Raw genomic sequence first — 15445 nt, 5'->3', positions numbered from 1 at the left:
AAATATGTAATTTATTCTGTAGAATGAGAAAAACAGTGTAGGAAGTGACAGCTACTGTAAACACATATACCAGAAATGAGTATATTTTGCCCCCAAGTAAGGCAAAGTGGCATTTTCTTCATCTGAAATAATACCTACATAGGCAGTATCAAGCTCATTAGACTGTCTACCAAGGTTTTAATGACACATTGTAGTTAAACCCTGAATGGTTTTGGTGGGGGTTTTGTTTTTGTTTTTGGGGTTTTTTTGGGGTGTGTGGGGTGTTTGGTTGTTGATTGTTTAGTTGGTTTTTCACAAAGAAATTACAAAGTAAAATAGTGGCTTTGTCTGACATGGATCTGCTTTTCTTGCTCTCTTTTTCAGCAATCCAGTATTTGTAAAGCTGCCATACATTATGGCATCCTAGACAATGAAGGTGGTTGGGTTGATGTCACTAGGGAAGGACGGAAAAATTACTTTATCAAGTCTTACAGAAATGGCATTCAGTCAATTGGGTAAGTTTTCTTAATATGTGTGGAAAGTTTTTCACCTATTTCTTTGTATTTCATACAAGATATTTCACAGTAATAGGATTTTGTTCATACTTTTTATTATAAAGAATATGAAAATGCTGTAAAAATGCATGTGGATATACAGGTATTGTATCCATTCTGAAACTTTAGCCTAGTGTTTAATGATGGGCAGAAAAGTGATGCAGTGATGATGTGAAAGAAGGTGAAATAGTTATCAAAATCACTTGGACACTAAGTTAGTATTTGTAGAAATATTCTCAATATTCAGAGTATTAAATTCATTTTTTATGTGTATATATTTATCATAGAAAACTAGTACCTATTGGGACTGAAGTGGCTTATTTTACATGTTTTGGACAAAGCTGGTAGTATTTCCAAGGTTGGACCATGGACACCGTGCATATGAACAGTATGAACCAAATAGATAATACACCTCTTCCAATATGTTTGGTAGTTTCATCCCACTTCCACAATTTACATATTTTGCTCCAATATTTTGCATGATTTCTGCATAGTGGTGGAATAATGCGTACTGTGGAAGCCTCATTTGGAGGTGTACTACACTGTTTAGGTACTTGCCTTAAGACTGGTGTACAGAAACAGATCCAAATACTTGCTGACATCCTAAAGGAAAAGCCAGTAAAAAAGGGCATAAAAGTGGAGAATACTTGTCTGTTTCCGTGTATAATCATCCAGTAATAGGACAACATCAATATTTGTATGTTTAAATCTAAGATACTAGGATTTGCAAATTACACTTCACTAATTTTAATATATTCTGCAGAGCTGTACATTGCTGTCCTTATTTCTGTCTATCATTAGTATATATGTGATAGTAGTATGTATATAACAGTTTATGTAGGAGTAATATCGAGCTAAAAGAAAACATCATGTTGCTGATGTATTTGGCTCAGTCATGAACCCAAGGGTAAGGAGACATGTAATCCTGAGAGGCTACGCTCTCACATACAACAAATGCCACATACTACGACACTTGTCATAATTTCTCTTTTCAACAGATTTACCCTAATCCGGGATAGAGAGAAACACACTGAGCAAGTAGACTAAATTCAGTGGCCTATAATTTGGGCTACCTGGGTAGCACTTCAGTCATTAATATCGATCTGTTTCTTTGGGTCATCTGAAGATCTGACTGTGGTTTAAGTTACTCCATTTAGAAATAAACACACACACAAATATCTCTCTCTCTCTCTTTTTTTTTTTTTTTTAAATGCTGTGAGGAAAAAGGAGGAGTAGATCTTGATTATATCAATACTAACATATTAGGTACCAGCTTTCTTACAAATGTAGGAGTAGTTAAACTGTGGAAAATATCAAACTAGAAGGAATTGATTTCCCGTCACTTGAAATCTCTGTATTTCTATGCCATATGAAACAAAACTGTATTGAGTGTTTGGTCTACAGAGGGTATTTAGCACCTATCCTCTGAGAACTGGAACTCAGAACAAGGTATTAACACTTGGGTTTGTTTGCTATGGGCATGGATAATCTTGTCATTGCTGAACATTACTGGCTTAGTTTTGTGATTCGGATGTTGTAAAAAAAAATTAATGACATACATAAAAGACTGTTCAAGGACCAAATATATACCTTCCTATCTACAAACATATTTTGGGAACTTCCTGCTGCTATGTGTGCACAAGGATGACATAATTCTTCATGAATGTCCTATAGTATTTAGTACATCACCTTTTAGAGTGAATTTACAACATATTCTGATCAGGCATCAGTTTCATAAGTCAGTCTGTAAACCAAAATTTTGGGATGAATAAGGATAGTAAAGATGCCTTGCATCTACCTGGCTCTCACCAGTGTCTCTAGATGGAGCCATGCATAAACTACATATCAATTCAATGAATAATGCATACTACAAAACAGAAAGACAGAAAATGGAATATCAGTGCAACATACAACAAATTTCCTAATCTTCAGCTCCTTTGATTTATAATCAGGATTATTAATAGATTTTTGTTCAGCTGTTGCATTTTCATAGTACAGGGTACCATTTTTAATAGTATCTCAACAAGCTTATCAAAGATAGAATCACCGTTTGACAATGCAAGGGCAACAGAAATATGAGCTAACTCAGTGAAAGCAAATTGGAATCCACTAAATGAGCAAATGTGAAATTGGTGGACCATACAACTAAATAAACCAGTGCAAGCAAACAGTTTCTGAATGCAAATCACAGTGCTGTGGAGCACATGACAGTAATTTGCTGCAAAGGTGAATAGGGGGTTTATGGTTTGTTTTTTGGTTTTGATTTTTCTTCTTGGTTCTTTTTTTTTTTTTTTTTGGTTGGTTGGTTTGGTTTGTTGTTTTTTGGTTTTTTTTTAATAATCAATGACTTCATGAGTGCCAAAAGCACCACTAACTTCCTTGTTACGGATGAAAAATACTAGAATCAGAGGCATATCCAGTGAGCTAAAAGAGGAGGAAAATAGAAGAGAAGGAGGTGTGAAATAGAAGTGTTCATATATTCTTACAACAGAAAGTGTATACCTGACTTTGTATAAATACAGGAAATGGATACATCCAGGTACCATGTGATTACTGAGAAAAACAGACTTGTATGTTATTATAGAATCATGAAATGGTTTTGGTTGGAAAGGAGCTTAATGATCCCTTAGTTCCAACTTCCATGCCATGGGCAGAGACAGCTTCCACTAGACCAGGTTGCTCAAAGCCCTCTCCAACCTGGCCTTGAACACTGTCAGGGATGGGGCAGCCACAGCTTCTGTGGGCAACCTGTGCCAGGGCCGTACCACCCTCACAGTAAAGAACTTCTTCCTTATATCAAATCTAAATCTACCGTCATTCAATTTAAAGCCATTACTCCTTGTTCTATCACTACATGCCCTTGTAAAAAGTCCCTCTTGTAGGCCCCCTGTAGGTACTGTTATACTGGGGTTTTCGTGATACTGGTGATAATTTAACATAGACACAAGATCGAAAGTAAAATTTCATTAATTTTTTCAAAAAGACTGGTTGAGAAACTGTTTTCAGTGTTGGAGCTGTTTGTAAGAATGTACCTTTAGGGGAAGTGAATGATGTCTTCTAATAGATGGATGCTTCTGAGCAACCAGATTTTGATTGCTACATTTTTAGAGACAAATAGATTGCATAATTTGTTCCTAGCACACTTAGTCTCTTAGCAGATTAAATTACTGAAAGACTTTAACATGCATTCCTGGTTTTCAGATTTCACTGGGAGTACAAAGTAAATGTGTCATTGCAATAAACAGATTCACAACTGGGGAGAGGGAGTGCAGTGAGTAAAAATTATTTGGGACAGTGTCTTGAGTTGATTTTTAGATTCTCTATTCAAAATCCTTCTATTTAAAGAAATCAATGAGATATGTTACTGACTATTTCTACTTTTTCTTCTTCAGAAAATACCAGTCTGCTAACTCGTTCACTGTCTCTAAAGTAACAGGTTAGCATTTATTTCTTATAAACTCAGTACTACTTCGAGTTATGTTTTTTCTAAATAGCACACATTTATTTGTTTCTGGTTTACTTTCTTCAGTTCAAGCTATCACCTGTGAAACAACAGTGGAACAACTATGCCCATTTCAAAAACCAGCCTCACACTGTCCAAGGTAAAATTCTTTGATTCTTGTTAATTTGAAGTGCTGACATTTTTTGTCAGTTTCTTATTATTTATAGTTGTCGTTGATAAAGGTGGCAACAGTAGCTGTAAAAGTGAAGCCAAAAATGTTTTACTGGTATTTTGTTCTTTGGTCTAAATAGAAGGCCAGGTAGGTAAAGATGATCTACAGGCTTTTGTATTTGGAGAATATCTCTTTTACCCATAAATATCCCTTGCAAATCTTAGTGAAATCATCATTGGTAAGACTACAGACTGCAAAGAAGAATTCCTTTTTATGTTTCATTGTCCATTATATCTATGCACGTTGGGCAAAATACCCTTTATTTCAGTTTATTTGTCTGTAAAACTGATACAATAAAAGGATATGATACAGGTATTTATCATAGAAGTTATCAACATGTTTGTGAGTTCTGGAGAATAGAGTGAGTAAATATCTTTGCAAAAAATGTGAAGTATATACATTTAAGGTAAGGTATGGTCTGCAGGTCAGTTAACAGCTTTAAATAGATGTGCCATTTCTTTGAAGCCTGCATTTTAACTCTTTGAAAGAAGCCTGTGCCCCAGTATTTGGAGGAAGGAAATCAGTAACAGTTCTTAAAACCATAGATGAGTCAAAGGTAAATAACACTGTAGCACGATTTACCACAAGCTAAGGTAGATATACCCACAGGATTACTTTCACAGCAATCCTACAGCCAATACAGGAAGCAAGTACAAAGCCAGAACTGCTAGGAAAATATCCCTTCATGTAGCACTTGGGTCCATGGACTTGTTTGGTGTTTGGCTATGACTCCTAGCTTTCTTGCTGGAAGATGTGGAGAAGTAAGCGAAGGAATGGAATGCAGGAATGGATGGGTACAATCTCATTACTTCCATCTTTTTTTCTTCATTAAAAACTGAAACTAGCTTAATTAAGGGAAATATAAAGTGTGTCTTTAAGAAAATCTGAAAATAAAAATAAAGTTTAAAATGGCGGATTAATTCTGATGCATCGGCTGAAGGAATTTGACAGCAACAGTGATTCATTCAAGATTCTGTGAATGCTCTTAAGTTAATTCTGAAAACGTAGTCTTAGGAGTTTCAAGCAGTAATCAGCTATGGCATTAATTGCACAACCTCCTTTTTCCCTCTCCTGCCTTAATCATAAATCAGCAGGTCTTCAAAAGGCCTCTTTGACATCTTGCTTCCTTCACACAAAAATCTTTTTTCTAGCTGCATCAGCCTGTATGAGTTTCATATCTGGTAAGACTGTAGCATGCTCAAGTGGGGTGACATGCTGACTATTGATTGAAGTGTGGGCATTAGCCATTAGGGCATGACCCATTTTTCAAATGAAACACTCAGAGCAGACCTAGAGGTGATTGAAACTTGTTCCTTCAGTCAATATTAGAATTACCAAATAAGATGTTTGATGCCTTCTTGTCGTGGTTTAAGCCCAGCCGGCAACTTGGAACCACGCAGCCGCTCGCTCACTCCCCCCCTTTTCCTTCCTCCCCCCACTCCCGGAGGGATGGGGAGGAGAATTGAAGGAATGTAACTCCCACGAGTTGAGATAACAGCTCTCCAGTAACTAAGGTATAATACAAACCACTACTGCTACCAATAATAATGATAAGAGGAATAACAAGGGAAAAGGACACAACCGCTCACCACCCACCGACCGATACCCAGCCCGACCCGAGCAGCGATCTGGGCCTTCCGGGTAACTCCCCCCAGTTTCTATACTGGGCATGACGTGCTGTGGTCTGGAATACCCCTTTGGCCAGTTTGGGTCAGGTGTCCTGTCTCTGCTTCCTCCTGGCTTCCCCTCCTCTCTGGCAAAGCATGAGACTGAGAAAGTCCTTGGTCAGAGTAAACATTACTTAGCAACAACTAAAAACATCGGTGTTATCAGCATTGTTCCCAGACTGAAAGTCAAAAACACAGCACTGCCCCAGCTACTAAGAAGGAGAAAAAAATGACTGCTGTAGCTGAACCCAGGACACTTCTGTACTCCTGTTAGCATCTCACATGGTTTTGCTGTGCATTTTGGAGCTATAGCAGGCATGAATCACAGAGAGAGTTTTCTCAAAGGTTAACAAAATGCAGTTGACTAAAGACAGTCTTTGTTTCAGTAGCTTTCTGATATCCTAGAATCAGCCAGGAATCTCATTACTTTCCAGAGTTTTTCAGTTTAGCCACAGATACCAAGTGCTGACCCTCAATGTAAGTTTCTAAATTGCCTTTCATCACCACATCATCAGCATCATACCAGGTCCTCATTCAGATCTGCCTCTGCTGAGAAGGTATGCATGTATACAGTTTGTATAGGATGCTGTAGAATCAGATAATAATATAAAAGGGAAGTCTCTCTTCTCACTGGCTTTTCTGTTGGCCTCATGTATGTTGAACATGAACACGATCTGCTTATCGAAAGGGAAGAAGACCAGACCTATCTGAAAACAGAAATGTGTTTTCAAGCACTTTATTACAAACTACAACTTACATCATCAATGCTTTCACCTGTATTGTCAAAATCTCAAAAACTAACAGCCTTTTAGTATCAGAGTAGACCCATATGTTTAGAATCATAGAATCAACTAGGTTGGAAAAGATCTTTAAAATAGTCAAGTCCAACCTTTACCCCAGAAAAAAGGTATGCATCAACTTGATTTATACTCAATAATGCTGATGTTAAATATGATGTAGTAATACTCTGATACCATTCTTTCTAACTGTGTGGTTTATTTTTGATATTTCAGGGTGTATTGTCCTCACAACTGCATGCAGGCAAATCCACACTATGCTCGTGTAATTGGAACACGAATTTATTCTGATGTAAGTATAGTGAGTTACACTGTAGTATGTAATAAAAAAACCATGAAAAGCTATAATGTAAAGATAACAAGATATAATACAGATATCTGGTTCTCCTCCATATTCTCATTTTTTACACAGTCTTTTCAAAAATTCGTTTTCAAAGGCTGTAATTTAACTGAGTAGTACTGAGCTGCTGAAGGTACGGGAAGTTATTTGAAAGCTCATTGTAGAGTTCAGTAGTCTCTGAACCTATATTTTCAACTTGTTCAGTATTGGCAGTGTGTACTTATTCAAATCTTTGCTCTTTAGAACCTGATGCAACCATAACTTCTGTCAGATTAAAGTAACTAAAAAGAAATAAATAATAAAATCTGAGAATAAATGTCCACATCTCATTATTTTGGATATTTCTTAACTGTGCAGATAGCTAAGTATTTGCAGTAGGATTTTGATATATTTGTGGAAAGTATCTCACACTCATATTATTTTAACAGACTAATACTGGTTTTATGGGTTGGGTTTTTTTGTTTGTTGACTAGTAGTCATTCTGTCTACTAGTCAACTTTCTTCTCCTGTCTTTTCTATGTTTAGTTTTCTATGTTTAGTAGGTAGGAAGAATGAAGAGAGAATTCTTTTTTATGCCTCTCTTTTGTCTTCTCTCTATGGAGAAGCCAGGATGCAGTGGCAGAGAGCGCAGTTTACTTTTTTGCCAGTAAACTGTATGTTTCAACTGTCTTTTATCTATCATAATGTGGCAACCAGCAGGGTCAGATGATTATTTTCACTATTTCCCATCACTTTGAAATGTGTGAAAATGATCTGCAAATATTTATTCATCCTTATTTTGAAATTAACTCATGTCTGTTAGATTACCTGAGTAACTTGTCCTGAAAACACTTGTCCATAAATGTTTTTAAATGTGTGAGAAGTACTTCCAGTTCAGGAAGATAATTGATTTGTGCATGTGGAACTTGGTCCTTAATGTGTGTAAGAGGGGCAATGAAAACAGATTCAAATGAAAGCTCATTTTTTAGAAGCCTATTTTTTTTTCAGTACTGTGGTTGCAATCAAAGGCTGCAGCCGAAGTTGCCCAGTGAGTTAGAAAAGATTTTGTTGTAGTGGAAAGAAGACTTACTTACTTCTGTTTAACTTACAGAGGAGAACATCTCAGAATATGTATTTGCTTTGGTTTGAGAAGTCTCAGATGGCTTTCATTAGTATTATAGAGTTATGCTTTAACATAATTTTAGATGTACTATCTCATTATTCATCTCCATTGTATAGAAATGTGTGCAGCCATACTGCTTTTAGGAAAAAATGGACATAAATACAGGTAAGAAACCAGGGATGGGAGTTGTCTTACCAACTTCAGATGCTGTCAAGGGTAGATTGCCACACTGATGATGCCTTTCTAGGTTATACTGACAGTAGTTTGCAGTACATACAGGATAGTGGTAAAGGAGATAAATGGGCATCTGCAGAGCAGAAGTCATTTGACCTTTTCTGAGTGTCTGATTCAGTATGAGATGAATTGCCTAATAGAGATGTCTATTCCTCTACATTTCCTACAGAAGGCTTCTAGGGCATCTAGCTCAAATGTAGACAGATGTGTCCTACTTGTATCTGTACAGTAGTTTCCATCGATGGTATCAGCATTATGTGATTTTCTACAATGTTCCTTTGTAGGTAATATTTAAAGTATTTTAAAATTAAGATACTTCTAATTGAAATTTTTACTAAATAATATGGCTGGGTATTTTGTGCATTATAGTATGTTGCTGAACTAGTTTCAGGTGAAGTAATTAGAGAGAATATTTGTTTAATGTGTGTCTTCTTTTTCATTTTTTCATGTATTCACAGTCAGTTTTGTCCATAGATACAGAGAATTCAGTTACCCACGTGTCACAGAAAATGTGTTTGAAATTGCAGTCCACAAAACAGATGGGGTTCTTTGTTACATTCCTGCACATTCTTTTGTTTCAAAAATGCATATGTGTGTATACATATATATGTATGTATGTATGCATATATGTACATGACCATTTCTTTTCACTACTGCTTAGGCTACTTGCATTCAGTAAAAGAAGATTTTGCAGAGATACTAAGAAAAAAGCAAGTAGCATTAGTAGATGTCACTAGTGCAAAAAAATATATTTACAAACCCATTTTTGTAGCACACATTCATGAGAATCCAGTTTAACCTTTCCTTTTCTGGCTTCGGTCTGATCAGACGTTCATTCTTACATTAATTTCATATTTTACAGTGACTTCTTTTCCTCCCTGTTCCTGAGAAGGGTTTTTCTCTGAGTTATCAATAATGCCCCACAGACTTTTTACTTTTTTTCCCCTCCTGTTCTTTTTTTCCTTTAGCATTGCACTGACTATACCTAACTCTATTGAAACAGCACCACCCCCCATCATTTTATCCTTCTCTTTTCCAGTCTCGTAGCTATCGTCACTTTATTGTCATAGCCATGGTTCATATAGCCAGCATCTGTAAACTTATGTTTGTGGGGAGTTTCACATAATACCCATCTCTCTGTGTTCTATACCTTATATTTTTTAATTCGTTTGTGTTTGTTTCACTTGTCTTGAGGTAGATTGCAAGCTCTTTTAAAACAAAGTTATCTCTTATTCTGGGTTTATGTACAATGAGTTTCTTTTCTTAATAGAGCTATTACAGTATGAAGCAGAACTGCAGGATGTGTTGTTCTCAGCAGACAAAAATACAAATTACTCATTCTTCATATGGCCCAGACACATCATTGCCTTTGTGCTTTGTGTCCCTGCTGACCCCAGGGCTAAGAGTTTCCACATGGTAATGCTTTATCTTGTTGAGAGACCAAGAAAAAAGAAAGTTTCCTTCTGTCTTGTGTTTAACAGTTGGATCCACCTTTAAACTTTGGTTAATCCATTTTGTCTAAACCAGTTTGATTTTTATTTCTGGAATTTCAGAATTGTGTCATGTTGGCAGGCATTTTAACAATATCTGTATTTTTAAAGAACTATTCAGTATGACCATATTTGTGAAAGGAAATAAAAACCTTCCCAAGAACTGAATCATGTCAGGCCCAGTGTGATTGTCTGCACTCTGAGGGAGATGATCTTGTAGCACCTGTCAGTACAGAGATTGTCCTTTGTTGTTGCTGTCAGTCCCTGCATTATCAAGCAGACCCAAATCTCTGATGAAGACTTCCAGAAAGTGGCATAAGGCTGTTAACATAAAATACCAATAATATGCTTAAATCTGTGATAGACCTAAGTGTGAAACCTATTCTGCTTAAGTCAGCAGGAGGTTTACCTTAACAGTTCAAGCAAGTATGATCAGGAGACATAATATTATTAAGTATAGGAAGTATTATGGCAACAGTACTGGAATATGGAATCTGATTCCATTTAGATTAAGATTGCCAAGCCAATGAGAAGTTCTTTAAAGCTCAAAGCAGATAATACTTAGTAAAAAAAAATTACATTCTGTATACATCAATAAAACTGAATGTATTTATTCATCTCTGTTCTTACAAGCTAGTTTATGATTATGAATTTATACTCATTTAATTGTTCATGTGTTAAAAAAGTACACACATTTGTTCTCCAGTCTCATCTGGAAAGGAGCATCACTGTATTATTGTATTATTCATCTGATAATAGCTTTTCAGTTGGCCTCATCAACCCCCTTCTTCTGACCTCTTTTTTTTTCACATATCCCATATAAGCATCTTGGCTTCAGCTTTAAAATGTCATTCATTAGCCTAGGCATACTTCATTGATCCAGTAACCAGTTGTGGTACCAACCCTAAAAATGACCCCATCCTTTGCTGGAAATAGTTTCCAACGAATAGTCAGCCTCTTCTGTCAAAATCTCCATCCCTTGATTTTCCTTTCTTTTTTACTAGAAACTTCCAAATAACATTGGAATAGCCACTATCTTAGCTACACTCAGATGTTGTTATGAAGGAATCTACCCATCTAATGATACACACGAATTGTAGCCTTTAGGTTACTATTACGTATGTGACAAACTTTGATCTTTCTTTTCCCCAGTGGTACCTCTTACCTTTTTTGTATCTATCTCCAGCGTGAACTGAAAACACAATTGCTACTATATTGTAGTACTAGTAATTAATAGCATTCTCCTAGTTCTTCACTAGTAGTTAATTGCTTGTTAACTTCACCTTTTGTTTCTTTAGACTATAATCCTGTACTGTAGAGGCCATTTTCCCCCTGTATATTTGAAATTACACATGATCAGTATTATCTTTAGTTATTCCCACAGTATGAGTACATAAAGAATGCTATAATCCTAAAAATAAGGCAACTACTGGTACACAGAGTTTAAGCCTTGCAGCCTTGGGAGGGGGAGGAAAAGTATAGAGGAGCATAAATGGCATCCCTTCTGGCGTATTCTAAAACCACTGCCAGCAGCGTGAAAAGAAAACCTAAGGTATCTTTGCAAAAGATTCTTTGTGTAAACAATTTAAAATCTTTACTCCTACACATATTGTAACATTAAAGGACAAACTGTGTAACAGTGGAACTGGCAAGTTCTGTGCTTGGAATGAGAGTAGGAAAAACATTGCTATTTTAAACTGATTTTATATAGCATCGAGATTACAAAATAGTATGGTAACAAATATAAATTATTCCAATTATAACTGGAAGAATAACAGTGGTCTGTGTGACCAGCTATTGATATTAATATTGGCTACATTTTTAAGGTCAGTCGTGGAGCCATCTGCTGCAGTGAAGACTTTTTTCCACAAAACAGCTTGACTTGAAGTGCAGATTCACTGTAACTGTAACTACACTTTGCTGTGCTGTGTCTTGAAGACTGGGACCTGCATTTTGGAGTGCCTGAGGAGTTTCATTCTTCTGGCAATTTTTAAAAAGCTGAAAGAGTAGTAGAGGACTGCAAGCTTAAATCAATTATGTAAATGAACATTATCAAGCTTGTCACTGAGCAATCCTTTGGTGGATTTATTTATGCTACGTAGGCTCATGAGAGAAATTAGTGGCCAGAGAATGTAGGTGAAACTGAGTTTCACTCAGGTGAAACTGCTGTTTGTTTCAGAGAGAATTTTCATAGAATCATAGAACACCATGTTGGAAGGGGACCTCAGGAATCATCTCTTCCAACCTTTCTTGGCAAAACCACAGTGGCCCAGCACCTGGTCCGGCTGAATCTTGTAAGCGTCCCAATGTTGGTGAATCCAGCACTTCCCTTGGGAGATTATTCCAATGGCTGATTGTTCTTATTGTGAAAAATGTTCGTTTTGTGTCCAATTGGAATCTCCCCAGGAGTAACATGTGACCATTACTCCTCATCTTTTCCATGTGACTCCTTGTAAAAAGGGACTCTCCATCATCTTTGATGTACCCTCTAAGTACCTTTTAATTACTGGAACATGATGATAAGGTCGCCCCTGTGCATTCTTTTCTTCAGGCTGAACAAATCCAGTTCTCTCAGCCTTTCCTCATGTAGCAGCCTTCCCAGTCCTTTGGTCATCTTTGTGGCCGTCCTCTGGACCCTTTCCAGCCTGTCCACAGCTTTTTTATATAGCGGGAACCAAACTAAACACAATATTCCAGCTATGACCTGACAAGAGCCAAGTGCAGTGGGATAATCTTGTATTAGAATCTGATTCCACAAGGTGATACCCTTGTTGATGTAACACAACATCCTGTTAGATTTATTTGCTGCAGCTGCACACTGTTTACTCATATTGAGCTTGCTATCCCCTGGGATCCTCTTTCCACAAAGCTGCAGCATGGTAGATCCCAGCCTGTGCTGCATTCCTGGATTACATTTTCCCAAGTGCAAGACCTTACACTTGTCACTGTTGAAATTCATAATGTTCTTGTTACCCCGCTCTTCCTGCCTATCCAGGTTATCCTGCAGGGTAGCTCTCCCTTCCAGGATGTCCACTTTCCCCTCAGTTTGGTACCGTTGGCAAACTCCATTAGGGTACATTTGATCACATCATCCAGATCATTTACAAAGATACTAAACACTGTTGGGCGCAATATTGATCCCTGGGGCACCCCACTTGTGGCAAGTTGCCAGTTAAAAAGGAGATATTCACCACCACCCTCTGAGTATGGCCGGTCAGCCAGTTCCCCACCTACCGCACAGGCCACTGTGCGGTCTGTGCACAGACCACTTGTCTAGACTATAATGTATCAGTTTCTCTAGGAAGAGGCTTTAGGAAACTGTTGAAAGCCTCGAAGAAATCCAGGTAGACAATGTCCACTGCTTGCCCTACATCAACTGAGCAGGTTACTTTGTCATAGAAGGTGATGAGGTTTGCCAAGCATGATTTTCCCTTGGTGAATCTGTGCTGGCTTTTCCCAGTCGTGCTTCCTTTGACTTGTGACAGCCCCCAGGAGGATTCGTTCCATATTTTTCCCAGGGGCTGAAGAAAGACTGATGTGTCTGTAATTTCCTGGATCCTCCTTTAAGCCCTTCTTGTAGATGGGGTGACATGAGCCTTCTTCCATTCTTCTGGGATGTCCCCCAGTCTCCAGAACTTCTCAAAGATCTGGAAAGCGGCCTTGCAACAACATCAGCCAGTTCTCTTAACACCCTTGGATGGACGTTGTCAGAGCCTGTCAATTTGTAGGGGTCAGGCTCCTGTAATAGTTCACACCCCGACTCCTTCACTGGTGCTGCATCTGTGTTTGCAACCTGGATTTTTGTTTTCAAAGTCTGGTGCACAACAGTGCTGTGTAATCTTGCCTGCGTAAAGTTTATGGAATTAAACGCTGATTTCAAGAATCTTCTTTTGAAGCCATTGGAGTCTTCACTTCCTATTTCTTCACTCAGACTTGAGGAGCTAAAGCCATTAGTCTGTCATTAATCAACTGTCTTAGCTAAGAAACAATTTTAGGCCTCTGTCTTCTGTTTGATGCTCGCTTTATACCTGTAAGCTAATATGCTTTTAGTATTTGTCTATGCCTGGATAAGATAGATGTTGGCTTTGAATATGGATCATTTCGCTGCTGTTTAAGGTTTTTCACCTAAAGATGTAATTATTGCAGTCAATCTCTCACCTTTGTGGTAGGACATCCTCCTAGAAACACATAACTGCATGTGCCTATGCTGTTCCACAGTTCCCCTGTTTGGCTCTAGCTGGAGATTAAACTGAATCTCCTGATCTATAACAGTTGACTAAGGTTTGGAATTCACTACCTCTCTGCTGTTGAAGTGAAGGCTGATAGAGCCTTTCATTTGAGAGACTTAAGAATTCAGACATGTCCCTAATCTTTGAACTGAAATAGTCTGAAATAAATGATTTTGAGGTCATGCTGCAGGAGATCTTTGAAGAGGCAGTGTCTGTATTCCTATAAACTGGCGTGTTTCCTATGAAAAAAATCTCAATAAGATTAATAAAATCAATCATGCAACAAATATAATTATGTTTCCTAGAATTTGGTTTAAATGCCTTTATTAGTTTCTTCTAAACAACTTTGAAATAAAAGGATGAATGAAAACTAATCTTCTCTTCATTCTTTCTTAGATATCCAGTATCTGCCGGGCAGCAGTACATGCTGGTGTAGTCCGCAACCAGGGTGGTTATGTTGATGTTATGCCAGTTGACAAAAGAAAGGTGTACGTCGCTTCCTTTCAAAATGGGATATATTCAGAAAGGTACAGAGCCCAGTTTCAAAGATTACACTTTACCCTTCACCTGGATAAGAATTTCAAAGTCTTGCTTTGTGTCTCTTTGTACCTGGAGCAGTGCTAGAAACCAAAATAGGCCAGCATGGGTGATATACAGAGCTTGTGTAACAGCTGTGGTGACTTTGGAGAAGCTGTGGTACCAGAGCTGCTTGCTTCCTCTAAGCTCATAAATCATTACTCTAGAAAGCTCCTTATGAAATAAAATAACTCTCTTGTTTACTTTGCTACTTCTGTTGCAACTAACGTATTTGATAAGAAAATTGCCTTTGCTTTTTTGGGATTTTTTTAAAATTAGAATTGGTGACTTATTCTGTCCAAGTTAGAGGATCTTCAATAAGCAGTTAGTAATAGCTGGTGCGGGTTCATGATGAAATTCATTACTGATTTACATGGTATTGAACTAGTGAGCCTAGATCATAAATAATATTAAGAAGCATTATAATTCACGACAACATTCACAATCATTAAAACTTTTTTTTTTTAATGGTTTGACTATTTTTGACAATATTTTTCTGAAAGGCGTGGAGATGCTGCTGTTTATTGCATTCTGTGATGAAAATTTTTGACTGCATGTTGCAGGCTAAATTTAATCCCTGAAAGAGTTCTCCAGGTTCTAAAGGAAGAAAGAAATTACATTAAAAAAATCCCTCTTGCACCAGTCTTTTAGTCCTGTGAAACTGGGAGTGATTGTTGCCTCTAAAACTGTAGGATTTCCAAAAAAATTGAGTGGGAAGAAACCTTGAAAAGTTTCTGTAGAGAACTTGAAAGCAGGGAAAGAATTTTTTTTTTTCTTATTTTTAATTGGGAGTGGGGGAATGT

At 37.4% G+C, this 15445-nt stretch overlaps 1 protein-coding gene across 1 annotated transcript in view; it reads left to right on the top strand.

Moving 5' to 3' along the window:
- CRISPLD1 (cysteine-rich secretory protein LCCL domain containing 1) overlaps positions 1-15445 on the top strand; it is a 40272-nt gene that overhangs the window by 23207 nt on the left and 1620 nt on the right. The window contains exons 9-13 of the mRNA XM_010016236.1: positions 364-494; positions 3926-3969; positions 4063-4135; positions 6888-6963; positions 14463-14593. Of these exons, the coding sequence (XP_010014538.1) occupies positions 364-494; positions 3926-3969; positions 4063-4135; positions 6888-6963; positions 14463-14593 (455 nt within the window). The remainder of the gene's footprint in view (positions 1-363; positions 495-3925; positions 3970-4062; positions 4136-6887; positions 6964-14462; positions 14594-15445) is intronic.

This window comes from Nestor notabilis, unplaced genomic scaffold (assembly GCF_000696875.1).
Source record: "Nestor notabilis isolate BGI_N333 unplaced genomic scaffold, ASM69687v1 scaffold1276, whole genome shotgun sequence".
Classification (NCBI taxonomy): Eukaryota; Metazoa; Chordata; class Aves; order Psittaciformes; family Psittacidae; genus Nestor; species Nestor notabilis.
The sequence above is the reverse complement of the archived record's forward strand: the minus strand, read 5'-3'. Positions and strand labels throughout refer to the sequence as shown.